Source organism: Brachyhypopomus gauderio, chromosome 11, assembly GCF_052324685.1.
Source record: "Brachyhypopomus gauderio isolate BG-103 chromosome 11, BGAUD_0.2, whole genome shotgun sequence".
NCBI lineage: Eukaryota > Metazoa > Chordata > Actinopteri > Gymnotiformes > Hypopomidae > Brachyhypopomus > Brachyhypopomus gauderio.
The window spans coordinates 15528174-15542290 of record NC_135221.1 but is presented as its reverse complement, the minus strand read 5'-3'; the positions used below and the strand labels follow the sequence as shown (position 1 = coordinate 15542290).

Below are 14117 nucleotides of genomic sequence, written 5' to 3'. Positions count from 1 at the left end.
AAGTTATATGCGAAACGAAACGGAGACTTACAGAGCTTTTCTGCAAGTCTATATGTATCTTGTAGAAATTGTCACTGAGGCGTGATACATATTTACCCAAATAAAATGACTGAGAACACTACTGCGTTCATATAGCAGGCCACTCTCTCTTCAGAATCCGTTTCGACATGGCGTCAGCAAGAAACAAATCATTTTCTTTCAAAGTAGTGATGTTGGGAGAAGGCTGTGTTGGGAAAACTTCTATTGTACTGCGATACTGCGAGAATAAATTTTACGACAAACACATTACAACCCTCCAGGTGAGTAGGAAAGAAATCGTCGAGTGTATTGTTGTGGTGTGGAGCTCGTAAGAGGACATCCCTGCTGAAGCAGCTGTCGCAATGGGCCTGTTTCCGGGCCCATTCTTATCCTCAAGGTTTATCTGGACAACATATTTTAGAGCGCTGCAAGTCTCCAATTTCTCCCTAAAGTAGAGTTATAAGTGTAACCTTGGCGTGGTGATTTGGTACACGATTTGCTGCAGGTCCCAGCGACTTAATTTTAGAACAAATGCCAACAATTTCAAATATACAGTTAAATATACACAGACAAAGCTGATTGACAGCTCAAATTTCGACTAATGGTTTCAAATACACACATTCAAAAGATATACACACATTGCAAGTATGCGCAGTTATAGGGTAACAAGTCTAAACTGTCTGGTACCAAAGATATTTAAGGTTCAATAAATACTACATTCTCTCCTTTGGGTTGACTGGGAGGCACGCGCCATGCCAGCTGGGTAGTGTCTGGCTGGTAGACACATAATAATGTAATGTGTTGAGATAATGGGTTTTTTTCTTAGCAGTAACATTAGCAACAATATATTTTGCTTACCAGTAAACTTGATATTAAAATTACATATGAATGCTGCATAAGGTGCATTATCTACAAAGTATATGCATATTAATTTTGGGGGGCATTACAAGAGTTAAGCAGCATATTAGTGTGCTCTCTGCAAAAGACAAACAGGATATTCCACAGTATGTGTTAACACCTGTGCAAGTTCACAGAAAATGTTTTAAGTTGAAAACAGGTCATCAGCATCTGCGAGATGGAGGCAGAAAGCAAGTGCAAAACAGTAAATAGGTCAGATCAAGTGCACTGGGGGTAGAGTGACTGACGTAATCTATTTAGAGAAATAGGCAGACAAGTTTTCAGACATAGGGAGATTCCATCGCAGAGTAGCAAAGGTGGGGGCTTATACCCAGATCTAGTACAGGTGGAACTTGTACATTGGAAAAATGTTTGTTTGAGAGACCTGCACACAAAGCTACAGAATAGAGTAGTTAGGCTTTTGCGTATTCTCTCCAGAGCGCTCTGTATTTGTATTTGCTTTTAATAAAAGGTTAAAGACAAGACTGGTGATGTTTTCTTTTGCATCAACGAACATGCTGCGTCAAAGCGCATCAAATGTGAATTAGATAGATAGATAGATCATGTATGTCTGAGAAAAGTTGATCATACGTATTCGAGGTAATCTTGTGCTTTGAGGTGTAGTGCACTCACATGCAAAATCCACTATCATTTACTTAGGTACCAGACCATCTTTGGAAATTCAACATTGATGCATAAAACAACAAATAATCATATTATAAATTACCAAATTCGTGTGTGACTGTCATGATTGTGTTTCAGCTTCTTCCTAAGAAGCAAACGTAATCTGATTTTTTCTCAGGAATAGTTGTACCCAGTTGATGGGCATTTACTGATCAGTATTCTGGTCGTTTCACATTTATTTTAATCCCCATCACAGGCCTCCTTCTTCACCAAGAAGCTGAACATTGCTGGCAAAAGGGTGAACCTTGCCATCTGGGTATGATCATATCAGCCACATCAACATCCAGACCTTATGCAGTTAAAGAGTTAAACTCTCTCAAATATTTCATTATGTCTATACATTTATTTATCCTTATCTGTATCTACATTAAAATGTAAAAAAAAACATATATATGTCATCGTTATAATAAGGCCATAATAAGTTGTGATGGTGTTGTTGAACAACTCAAGACTTGTGCTACAGGACACAGCCGGACAGGAGCGGTTCCATGCCCTGGGGCCCATTTACTACAGAGACTCAAATGGAGCCATTCTGATATATGACATCACAGATGAAGATTCCTTTCAAAAGGTAAAATAAATGATGAACACATTTGAACTTATTTGTTTGTTCCAAACTTTTAGCATTAGTAGACACACATTTGCTCTGTGTATGCATTAAAAATGCATTGATGCATTAAAAATCTGTATTTAATACCACACCCCTGCTTTAGCATTAGTATTTGCAAATGTTCTTTTCTGTAATGTAGGTAAAAAGCTGGGTGAAAGAGCTGAGGAGAATTCTGGGTAATGAAGTGTGTCTCTGTATAGTCGGTAAGCATCTGTGTTAATTGAGACAGTTCGAGACAGTTTTATGAACATGGATTAGGCTTAACTTTGGGCTTAAATTCAGCGCCATTTCCAATTACTATTGGAAATTCTTCCTAACTTGCATCTAAGATTAATCTGACTCTTCTGAAGTCACAGTCAGTTGAATACAAACATTATGTTAGTTAGTACAGTGAACGATTATTAATTCCTGTATTTCTACAGCAAGTAAGCATTGGTGTTTCTGCCTTTTATCTGACACAGGCAACAAAACAGATCTAGACAAGGACAGAAACGTTTCAACTGAAGACGTGGAACGGTACACGGCTGTTTTCCAGATACAAGTTCCTACCCCATATGTGCTGATCTTCCAAAGGTCTTTAACCCTTTAACTTTCTTCCCTGTAGATATGCAGACGCAGTGGGTGCAAAGCACTACCAGACATCGGCCAAATTAAATACAGGCATTGAGGAGCTATTCCTCAGCCTTTGCAAACGTAAGCAATCTTGCACACTTAAAAAGACTTATTACAAGCACAAGATATGTTATGGAGATAAGTTATAAATCACTCTACACCTATTCTGCTTATAATGTCAAATTATTGTTTACTGGATAATTTCATTTTAGTGTACTGCAGGTAAATGTAATTAACAAAACCTCTAGTATGTCTAGCTGCTCATAGAAATTATGGGAAACGTTTTGTTCTGTGATAACAAGAATGATGGGATACGTTGTGTTCTGTGACTACAGGAATGATGGGAAGCGTATTCTGTAGCTACAGGAATGATGGGAAATTGTGTTCTGTGACTACAAGGATGATGGAAAACATTGCGTTTTGTGACTACAGGAATGATGGAGGTGTCGGTGGTGGAGGACCGGGCCAGGATGAACAACGATCCATGTTCAGGTTTCACCAGGCGGACTTTGCAGATAGTGGATAGTGACGGCGAGGAGAGCAGGAGCGCCCCCTCGGGATCTTGCTGCTTCTCCGGATAATCTCCACTGATCTCATGTACAGACAGCAGAGACTAACACGGAAAGCAGACTTTCTCCGCTCAAGATGATAATCCACTGAGATGGTGGCGCCATCTCAAAAAAACTGCACTTAAAAGATCAGATCGGCATTTGTGTGTCGGCACTAAAGAAGATATTAGATATATGCAAGCAGTATGTGGGGGAAACACCACAGATTAGGCCCCTGCTCCACTCTCTACCAGATCAGACAGCATATGGTCCTTCTCCCTCAGTGTGGTATTGGTTCTAACATCTGTGAGCTTTGAGAGGTGGGGCTGCCTCTCTAATTCCTCTAACATTAATGCCACTGAGCGGGACAGACAGCCTTACACCAGCCAGCACTAGTGCTCTTTCTGCACCCCACAGACATGCAAATCTAACATTTTAGACACAAGAAAACAGGTGCATCTATCTATCTGGTGTCTTCATTTACAGCATGTGCCCATGTTACCAAGTGTAAGATTTGCTACATGTTTGCTGATAAATATATTTTGTACAGGTCAGGTGTTATTATCTTCAGATACGATAACTACCGTCAGGTCCCCATTTTCCAGAACCACCACAGTGTTATGGACATCTTCAAGTAGAAAGTGTTTGGTGCAATACTCAGTCTCCCATTTAAACACCATGTTTGTTCTGTGATGGTTTTTGGAAACCCAGGTCAGAACTTTTTCGCCATTCTGATATACTGTAGTGGAAAAACATTTCACAGATACTCACTAAAACACTATCAGCAGGTTTAAAACTTAGCTTTGATATATAACTATAAGTGCCTTATTAATTCAAAGTGTTCAATATTTTTAAAAAGTATACTATACTTGCCTAATTTAATAAAATTAACACAGTACTTCAAAACAAACAGTTGTCTCTGTTATTAAAAAGATCATCCGCAGGACTAAACACTCAAATCCTGTGCCTGTAAACATCCAGGGCACAGACATTGAGATTGTGAGGTCCTACAAATACCTTGGTGTCCACCTTAACAACAAGCTGGACTGGACTGACAACACAGCTGCTCTCTACAGGAAGGGCCAGAGCAGACTGTATCTCCTAAGGAGACTCAGATCCTTTGGTGTGCAGGGGACACTCCTGAGGTCCTTCTTTGATGCTGTGGTGGCATCAGCTATATTCTATGGAGTGGTCTGCTGGGGTAGCAGCATCTCCACCGCTGACAGGAAGAGACTGGACAGGATCATAAGGAAGTCCAGCTCTGTCCTCGGGTGTCCTCTTGACCCAGTGGAGGTGGTGGGAGACAGGAGAATGAGGACTAAGTTAAAATACATGCTGAAGAACCTGTCCAACCCCATGCACCACTCTCTGACCGCACTGAGCAGCTCCTTCAGTGCCCGGCTGCTGCACCTGCGGTGCGTGAAGGAGAGATACCGCAGGTCCTTCCTTCCACACGCCGTCAGACTGTTCAACACGCGCTGCACTCAATAGACTGTAGTTAATGTTTAATATTGCTACCACATGCCGGTCAAATTGTGCAATTTTTTTCAATATGGCAAATGTGCAATAGTTACTACTTCTATGTGCAATATCACCATACATAAGATTATTATATTTTTCAATATCATACATTTTTGTTTTATTTTTTTATTATTCTCGACTGTTGGGATATTTTCTCCTGACCCAGATAGGCCCCAACACTGCCCCGATGAACCGATTGGTTTTGATTGAGTGACCCAAGCAAAGACTTAACACCAAAGTTATTTTCAGATAAATAATTTAATATGGAATAAAAGCGAGTACAAAATAGCCAAAGTATACGTGGTACAACTCTCCAGTGCACTGGTGCTAGTTGCCTAGAACTCTACCTAACCCAAGTGGATCTCAGCAGCGTCCGAGCAAAAAGTGCCCCGTGCTGGGCGATGTCCTCTCTTTCATACTCTCTCTCTAAGTTTCGATTTCTCCCTAAGTTTCGATAACTCCATCGAAACCCACCTGCTCCTCTCTAATTGTCTGCTTGGTTATCTAAAAACTGCTTGCCTTGCATTTTGCACTGAAAGGGCTCATTCTGTTCTTCTCAAGGCCACTGGCCTCTTCCCTTCTGCTCTCTCACAGTTGTCCAAGAAAACATTAAGTTTCGTTTTGCCTTTAAGTTTCTTTTTTCCTACACTACCTTATACACGGATGTTAATTTGGGGGGGGGGGGGGGGGGGGGGGGGACATGTCCCCCCCACTTTTTCAAAAGCCGGCTTTGGTTCCCCCCAGTTTTTACGGTTAAAACCAAATATTTAAATAGCGACGAATCCATGTCCCCCCCACTTTTGAAATCAAAATTACGTCCATGACCTTAAATATTGTCTTTATACTTCCTCTCTCTGTCCCTTCCTCTCTGCTGCTGTAATATTGCAAATTTCCCCGTTGCGGGATCAATAAAGGATTATCTTATCTTAATTTACTTCAGTTTATCAGAAGTCTCACCCCACATTTGTGTGTATATTCAGGACATGGAGGTAAACATGTTATTTGTATACATTGTATACATCAATGTTTGTATATTAATAATTTTTTTTCCACTTTATTTTTGCTGGTCCTGTCAAGGTAACCACTTTTTCTTTGACTTTATACAAAGGTCATTTTTCTTGTAAAAACACGTATACACCGGTTTCATGTCTTTTGACAGGCAGTTATTTTAGAACCCAAAGAAGTTGAACATGACTGGAAACCTTTTCAACAGCGTTATTCAGTGTCCACACGTTTTCACTGCAACCCTTCCGAGCTCCACATGCTTCTCAACAATAACGGACGAACCTAATGGACTCTCTTCATCGCCGTACACGCTTGCAGTTCCACATAAATCCACATACGGCGCTGTAGGCACCGCATTAACCTAATACACGACCTCATATTTCTTCTGCTTTTATTTACTACTAAACACTTCCGGCTCTCCTTGTTTATCATCGTCTCTTCAGTTCCAATGTTTTAATCATAACTCGTTCCAAGCCATTTAATTAAGTCTATTTTTTCCCAATAATGCATTGTAGCGCTTTTTAAGTAACCTACTTTGACTTGCATTAACTGATACGAGTAAAATCAGTGTCAACATGCCCGACACGTCGCAAGCCTGCGAGGTTTAAAACTTTTGGAGGATTCGCTGCGTTTATTGTTGGAGAAGCGACAGACCCGCCGCGGCGATGAGGAGGACGCCCGTGAGACGAGCGCGCAGTGCCGGCGCTCCTGCACCCGCGGCTCGGCCTGCGCCGCCGGGTCGTCGGGGCAGAGCCCGGCGCGCAGCCCAGAACGGTCCGCTGGACGGCGGTGCCGCCCGTGAACACGCGTCCGACGACGGATCGGAGGCCACGACATTCAGCCTCAAGTCCCCGCAGGACGAGACGGAGCACCGGCGTCTCTGGGTGGCGTCGGCAGGGACACGTGAGTCGCCTTTGGTCCCGACTGTGTCCGAAACGTTGTCCGTCCAGTGTCCGTCGCTCTCCAGAGGTCAGATCACATCAGTCTGGCACCTGTTGGGCTTGTGTGGAGGTGGTGATGTGTGTGAGTTGGTGTAGGGGCTGGAGAAGGGTCGATGATGTCGGTGTTAACTGTTATTATCTTCAAGTCCACTAACACTTTCTCCACCGTGTATTAAGCGACAGGCAGACTCAGCACGGAATTCTGTCGACTGTGTCACGGGAAATTCTCGACCCGGAGACTTCGACAAGCGTTTGGAAAACTGCCCGAGGACTCGGCCGAAGGTTGTGAACGGACGTGCAAGTCAGGCGAGCAGACGACCCTTCGCTTCGGTTCGGACTTCCAGCGTCTCCTCGGCGTGCCCATGCACCGCGACCCGAGCCTCTCGCAGTTCATCTGCAAAAGCTGCCATGCGCAGTTCTACAAGTGCCACAGCATCCTTCTGGCCTTCAGACAGAGGGTGAACCTGCTGCCGTCCTCACGCCACAGCAACAGAGACAGGTGAGTAGACCCACCCGTCCACAGCTGACCGATACCTGCCCTCCATTCCACAGCAAAGTTTGAAATGAAATCACTACATGCTGATTGGGGTTTTTTTTTTATCTTGCTTTCAGGAATAACCCAAAATGTTCAGCGTTAAAAGAAGACTTGAACCAGTCATGTAAGTGCCCACCAAAACCAGGAACAGATTCAACAAGACCAAACACATCAGTTACTAATGACATACCATTCCTCTCTAGCACGGCCCATAAGCGCAGACCCCAAGTGTCTGCACAGCCTCGTGTCCTGGACCCACCAGCATGCTGAAGGCTGCCGTTCCTGTCCTGGTCTGAAGGAGGTGCTAGAGGGTCAGTGCTGGGGCACAGTGAAGGCCGTGTGGAGCTGTGTGGATGGTCACAGCTACGTGATGGACACCAGTGTCTCTCAGCCTAGAGCCAACATAGACCTTGACTCAAGTGTAAAAGGCAAGAGAGGCAGTGATGAACACAGAAACCACACCAACCACCAGCCACTTCCACCAGTCAACAGCACTGCTGATGGGTCATTAACTCAGAACTCCAGTTTCCTGGACACCTGGAACGTAGATGGTAAGACAGTGTTGAGGGAGATTTGGGGTCCAATCATTATGACCAGTTACCAATATTAGTTTTGTCCTGTAAATGTACCAGCACAAAGCAGCATTTAACTATCTTGTCATCCATGGTGCTGTGTACACACGTGACTTGAGTCATCTCGCCGTGTGGCTTTAGTGTGTGTGTGTGTGTGTGTGTGTGTGTGTTTTTCATTTGCAGGTGTTCAAGGTGACAAGATTCCATCTCCTGCCCCGGCTCCACCAGAAGAGCAGCCCGAGGACAGCGAGCTGTCAGACAGGTGCGTTCCTGCGTCCCGCAACTCTCCCTCCCGCGTCCCGCTCGCATGTCCCGCACCGCCCCGTGTAGAGTGCAGCACAGTACTACTGACCCCTACTGGCCTTGCAGGTTACACACCGACACTGGGCAGGCGTTCAAAAACCTGGACCTCATCTTCTGTTTAGGAACAACTCCAGCGACGAGGAAGAGTCCGAGGAAAGGAGGAAGAGCGGCTCGTCTGACGACAGCGCGGATGTGTACCCTGAGAAACGGTGAGGTGTTGACACACAAGCTGATCTTCATGTGAGCGGGTTCCATCTCCTCACAGCGAGGCCAGAACCTCCGCCAGACTGCTGTAAGATCAGGGATTGGACTGTACGTTGCAGTGGGGTTTGCAACGTATTAATGACAATCGTGACCCCTTGAGGTGATTGGATCATGTGATTCAATTAGCATATTGTAGCCTTACTTTCTGTATGAAGGAGCCCGGGATTAGATAATGTACTGGTCTGCTGGGCCTCTCCCCACATTGACTTCAACTCCAAGCTTGACTGTATGTATCAGTCATCACACCCGTGAAACCCTGAATTATGACGCGCCGTCCCTTTGCCTCGTGTCCAGAGTCGCCCCGGCTAAGAGAGGCAGCAAAGACGCAAAGGTCCTGGAGCCGAAGGAGAGAAGAAAACCTGGACCAAAGCCAGGCTGGAAGAAGAAGATCAAGGCGGAGAGGTAGGAGAGCGTGAGCGTAGCAGCACTGAGGGAGCGTCTGGTCTGCTCCGTCTCACAGGGCTGTGGTGATGTCAGAGCTCCGATTTCTCACCTCCTTCACCCCCAGGGAGGAGTTACCCACCATCTACAAGTGTCCACACCAGGGCTGTACGGCCGTGTACAGGGGCCCGGACGGCATGAAGGTCAGCTGAGCATGCACCCAGACACACACACACACACACACACAGAATGTGGCCCATCTGGTGGGTCGGAAGTCCAGACATGCTGGGATAGATCACACAAACCATCCTGCTGCAGTACGATCTAGATCAGTCAATGAGTGTGGAACCGTGATAACATGCTGTAACCACAGCCATGCAGACTCGGTGGTGATCTGTATCTGAACAGAAACACATAAAGGAGCACCATGAGGAGGTGAGGGAGCGGCCCTGCCCCCATCCCGGCTGCAACAAGGTGTTCATGATCGACCGTTACCTGCAGAGACACGTCAAACTCATTCACACAGGTGAGCCTGCAGACACTGGGCCCAGGCAGGTACGGGCACAATACGGTTAATAAGTGTTAATTAAGTGTTTAATATGTCTCCTTTCTTGCTCAGAGGTGAGGAACTACATCTGTGATCAGTGTGGTCAGACCTTCAAGCAGAGGAAACATCTCTCCGTGCACCAGATGCGTCACTCAGGAGCCAAACCACTGCAGTGAGTACTGAAGCGTTAGCAGCACACCGGGCTTCTCCGTACGCTCCGTACTCCGAACATCTCACCATCCATCTCGAGTCAGCCATTCGAAGCGCACAGCCAAGATGTACATTATCCCTGTCCTGAAAACGTCTCCTAGTTCGAGTTTGTGGCTATTTTTAATCTATTAAACTAGATAATCAGCCTCTAACCCCCTGATTTGATACATTTGGGTTTTCACTTCGGCCCATAATGCAGTGGTGTAGATGGTCCATTGTGCAGGTTGCCAACTGCAGATGTGACAGGGTCCACGTATGTGTTTCCAACCTGCAGGTGTGAGGTGTGCGGGTTCCAGTGTCGTCAGAGGGCGTCCCTGAAGTATCACATGACCAAGCACAAGGCCGAGGCGGACCTGGAGTTCGCCTGCACGCTGTGTGGGCGGCGCTTTGAGAAAGCCCACAACCTGAACGTTCACATGTCCATGGTGCACCCCATCCTCCAGGGCTGTGCCATCCCCCCGCCGCCCGACGCCGAGAGCCAGAACCCCGCGTCCGTGGAGCCCCAGTGTGCGGGACCGGGCCAGGGTGGGGCCCCGCCTCCTCTCTGACACCACCAGACAGGCGCTGCAGCAGGGGTGGGGCGGTGAGGGGCAGCAGGGGTGGGGCGGTGAGGGGCAGCAGGGGTGCAGGAGGATGTTGTTCTGCTGTTGGAGCACCGTCACGACAGCAAATGTTACAACCACAGCCACACTGTGGGTCATTCACGCAACCACAGCCACACTGTGGGTCATTCACGCAACCACAGCCACACTGTGGGTCATTCACGCAACCACAGCCACACTGTGGGTCATTCACACAGCCACAGCCACACTGTGGGTCATTCACACAGCCACACTGTGGGTCATTCACCCAGCCACACTGTGGGTCATTCACTCAACCACAGCCACACTGTGGGTCATTCACGCAACCACAGCCACACTGTGGGTCATTCACTCAACCACAGCCACACTGTGGGTCATTCACGCAACCACAGCCACACTGTGGGTCATTCACGCAACCACAGCCACACTGTGGGTCATTCACACAGCCACACTGTGGGTCATTCACACAGCCACACTGTGGGTCATTCACTCAACCACAGCCACACTCGAACTACACTGTAAGGACCACGCCTGCTGCTCTGCAGTGAGCGTCAGTGTGAGGTTTAATGCATTTCAGATTTCACATTGCAGACTAAATTGGTCTTGCACTTGTGCCCTGCAAGCCTGTTCAACATGCAGTAGCTTCTTCCCAAGATTCCCTCTGTTCTGTTGTGCCGAACGTGTTGTATTCCAGTTCAGTATTCCCAACTTCTGTTTACACTCATTGCTGTTCTGCTGTCGGAAACAGAACACGGGTGCAGAGAAATCCCCACAAACGCTGGACCTCCATCGTCCCGCTCTGGACCTGCTGTGCTGCGGCCGGGACGGGTCACGCAGTTAATTGTGTCACTATGAAACGGACGCTCCTCCACTCACAGAAAGCTCCTGCCGGGGCAGGATGCAACATCGAGGTCAGGGCAAAGGTCGGGGCAAAGGTCAGGGCTGGGGTTGCCGGGTTGAAGCATCACGGAGAGTGCAGCGCCCACCTCAGGATCCAGCTCCTCACTGTCTGCCTGCAACTGAAGAAAAAGAGTGAAGTAGAACTCATCTCTCTCTCTATACAACAGCCCAGACACTGCAGCCCAAAAGACACAATTAAATGGTCCACCTTGGACGCCGAGCATTTATAGGACAGTTTACAGACAGACAGGGTCCCCACACACCTTTATTCTGTAGTCTGACTGCTCCTGTGTTTTTACAAGCCACACTGGTGCCTGTTCATCCTCAGATGCTCGTGAGAAGGGATGTGTGGAGATATGAATTGTGTGTACTTGCTGTGAACAGTTTGTAATAAACTGAATTTCTGAATATATGGCATATAACATGCTTAATGTTGGAGTTTATGGGTGCAAATGCAATTTGTTATTCTACATAAATACAAACTTGTTCCTGCATAGAAACAATTGTAGAAAACGATTCAGTTTCTACATTATGCATTTAAACATCAGTACTATAGAAGCATTATAACTGCCAGTCGCTTCGTGACTGGTTAACCACACTTTGGTCATCCTGGTCCTGGTCTTACTTGGGCTCTTAGTGAACAGGTGCACACACAAGCCAAGCGGCTCCTTCAGAAGTGGATACATCCATAGGACTGAGAGGAATGTGCAGTCCATGGTATCACGTCACTTCTGGTTATTCAAGAGTTTTGCTTAAAGCAGTAATGAGATATCATCGGGTTCTGGGAGAAGTCTTTACTCCCATATTCTGTCTTACTGGTGTGAAATATTCTGTGTTGTTGGTGTGAAGGAGCTCACAAATGCACAGATGTGACTTACAAGCATACAAATGTATAGAAAAGAAATCAGGATGATTGAACATTGAATTTGTGACCAAATTTTGTGTGGGCTCTGAATAGGTGAGAAGTGCTTCAGACTACATTCAGCGGAACCTTCGTAATACTTCTGTGTTTCCTGAGGAATTGTACGTCATGACGAAATAGCAGGCTCGTGATTGGTCATCTTGCATGTCAGTCGAATATCCATCTCCTGCAATAGGTGTGTGTGAGGGTTTGAACACACTCAGGTGTGTATACCATGCACCACTGGGTGTGTGTGAGGGTTTGAACACACTCAGGTGTGTGTGAGGGTTTGAACACACTCAGGTGTGTGTGAGGGTTTGAACACACTCAGGTGTGTGTGAGGGTTTGAACACACTCAGGTGTGTATACCTTGCTCCACTTGCTGTGTGTGAGGGAGCTGGGAGAGCTCTGTTGGATGCTGTTTAGTACAATACACTTGGCTCTGGCCAGAATCTGAAATCAAGACACAGACGTAACAAAACACACACAGACACACAAGACTTTACTGGAAGATCTTCAGTGATTTTGATACCAGTCTAAACTATAATAAAGACAGGATGAGTCCTGCCTGTAGGTGGCACTGTGGTGTTAGTGGGCGTGCCTGTAGGGGAGGAGTCTCGGAGCTGACGGGCGCCGTGTGTCCACGCAGGAAGAGCCGCAGAAGGGCCAGGTATGACATCACAGCTGTGTGCAGGAATCCTGGGACCCTCACGGCCCTGTCCAGTACTCTCGATTCTGCATCTGCCAGGACACTATACACACACACACACACACACACACGTTAGCTTGTGTGCGGTCAGCTTGGTGCTGGTGCCACTAGGGTGTGCCTCACCTGAAGAAGGCAAACGGCATCAGTCGGATATTCACATCCGTGGTCACCATGAAGATGCACTGGTAGGCGTGTCCTTGTCCTGGAGACCAGGCAGGATGAAAACAATGACCTTCCCGCACAAAGCTGCAAAGCTTTACTCAACTCTAAATGATCCGGATTTTGGTAAGAATTAGGGAGCCAGAACTGGAATCTTCCATACCAGATTCTGACTGGTGGAAAAGTGACAGCCAATCAGAAGAGTCCACTAGCAAAGTGAGGAGGCAAACACTCAGATCTTTGGCACGACGTAAACTCTTCTCATCCTGCAGAGAAACATACAACATACATGTATAACACACACATACAGTCCACTAAAACATACAGAGCCACACCCGTACTGAACATACATCACCCCCCACACACACACACACACCCTAAAACACAACCCACTCAAATGTAAACACATAAGAGTGTGTAAACACATACCTGGGGTCTGAGGTGAGCACAGAGAAGGTCTGTTACATAGAAGAACATCAGGAAAACCAGCACCTGTAGCGCGCACACACACACACACGCACACACTTTAGTAGATTAAGCTGGTTCCCCTGAAGACCAGGAGGTCAGTTTAGACCTTTTTATTGCGTACACGCAATGGCACATACTGTGGCTCTCTTTGGCCTTGTGCTCTCAGAATCCATAGCTAAACCGGCCCTCCACACATGCAGGTGAAACATCACTAACACAGATGAGCCCCCAGAGTCCTGCGAATAGGCCCCGCCCACAACTTTTCCTTGGCGCCCCCACCGCAAGATTGCGTTAACCTTCCCATTAGCACTATTAGCAAGCCCGTAGCGCAACGTTTCGGGTTATTTGACCCTTCATCAGGCTAGGCTCCAAATGATTAGGGCTATGTGTACTCCTGTGATCCCGCCCCTGAATTGGCTATGCCCCCTCCTGAGAAAAATGGCTCTAATTTTGAGGAGTTAAAATGAAATATATTTAATTTGTGTGTTTTGCCCTTAATAATAATCTCTCAGATTTTTTTTCAGGTGTTACCGGGATGCTGATTACAGGCAAGTATATCAATTTTTTTGCCTGAATTATTATTTTAATTAATTCATTATTATTATTTTTTATCCTATGTTTACAGGGGGAATTTGGAATTTAAACAGGCAGCAGGTTAGGTTTAGGGCTAAGGGTAGGTGGTTAGGTTAGGTTTAGGGCTACGGGTAGGGGGTTAGGTTAGGTTTAGGGCTAAGGGTAGGGGGTTAGGTTA

At 46.5% G+C, this 14117-nt stretch overlaps 3 protein-coding genes across 10 annotated transcripts in view; 2 read left to right on the top strand and 1 right to left on the bottom strand.

The window, feature by feature from the left end:
- Positions 1–2: 2 nt before the first annotated feature.
- LOC143527237 (ras-related protein Rab-21-like) lies at positions 3–4274 on the top strand. Its single transcript, XM_077022298.1, has 7 exons — positions 3–299; positions 1796–1855; positions 2063–2170; positions 2349–2412; positions 2671–2725; positions 2814–2902; positions 3254–4274. The coding sequence occupies exons 1-7, from the start codon at positions 168–170 to the stop codon at positions 3400–3402; spliced, it is 657 nt and encodes a 218-aa protein (XP_076878413.1). The 5' UTR covers positions 3–167; the 3' UTR covers positions 3403–4274.
- A 2017-nt stretch (positions 4275–6291) lies between these two features.
- On the top strand, positions 6292–11537 carry znf276 (zinc finger protein 276). Of its 3 annotated transcripts, none has more exons than XM_077022291.1 (11): positions 6292–6798; positions 7020–7335; positions 7449–7495; positions 7575–7922; positions 8085–8205; positions 8369–8455; positions 8805–8912; positions 9019–9094; positions 9300–9417; positions 9511–9610; positions 9923–11537. In XM_077022291.1, the coding sequence occupies exons 1-11, from the start codon at positions 6561–6563 to the stop codon at positions 10194–10196; spliced, it is 1833 nt and encodes a 610-aa protein (XP_076878406.1). In that variant the 5' UTR covers positions 6292–6560; the 3' UTR covers positions 10197–11537. The 3 variants fall into 3 exon arrangements, with proteins under 3 accessions (XP_076878406.1, XP_076878405.1, XP_076878407.1); XM_077022290.1 differs by having other exon boundaries at positions 7014–7335; XM_077022292.1 differs by having other exon boundaries at positions 6293–6798; positions 7014–7335; positions 8127–8205.
- The window catches only part of LOC143527233 (kelch domain-containing protein 4-like), a 27196-nt gene continuing 23853 nt past the window's right edge, over positions 10775–14117 (bottom strand). For 5 of the 6 annotated variants that reach the window (XM_077022283.1, XM_077022282.1, XM_077022285.1 and 2 more), the window contains exons 38-43: positions 13328–13390; positions 13062–13164; positions 12863–12941; positions 12632–12782; positions 12400–12483; positions 10775–11248 (exon numbers count right to left, since the gene is read on the bottom strand). In XM_077022283.1, the coding sequence (XP_076878398.1) occupies positions 11102–11248; positions 12400–12483; positions 12632–12782; positions 12863–12941; positions 13062–13164; positions 13328–13390 (627 nt within the window). In that variant the 3' untranslated portion in view covers positions 10775–11101. Of the gene's footprint in view, positions 11249–12399; positions 12484–12631; positions 12783–12862; positions 12942–13061; positions 13165–13327; positions 13391–14117 lie in introns of those variants that run through there. The other variant, XM_077022287.1, reaches the window with a different exon arrangement.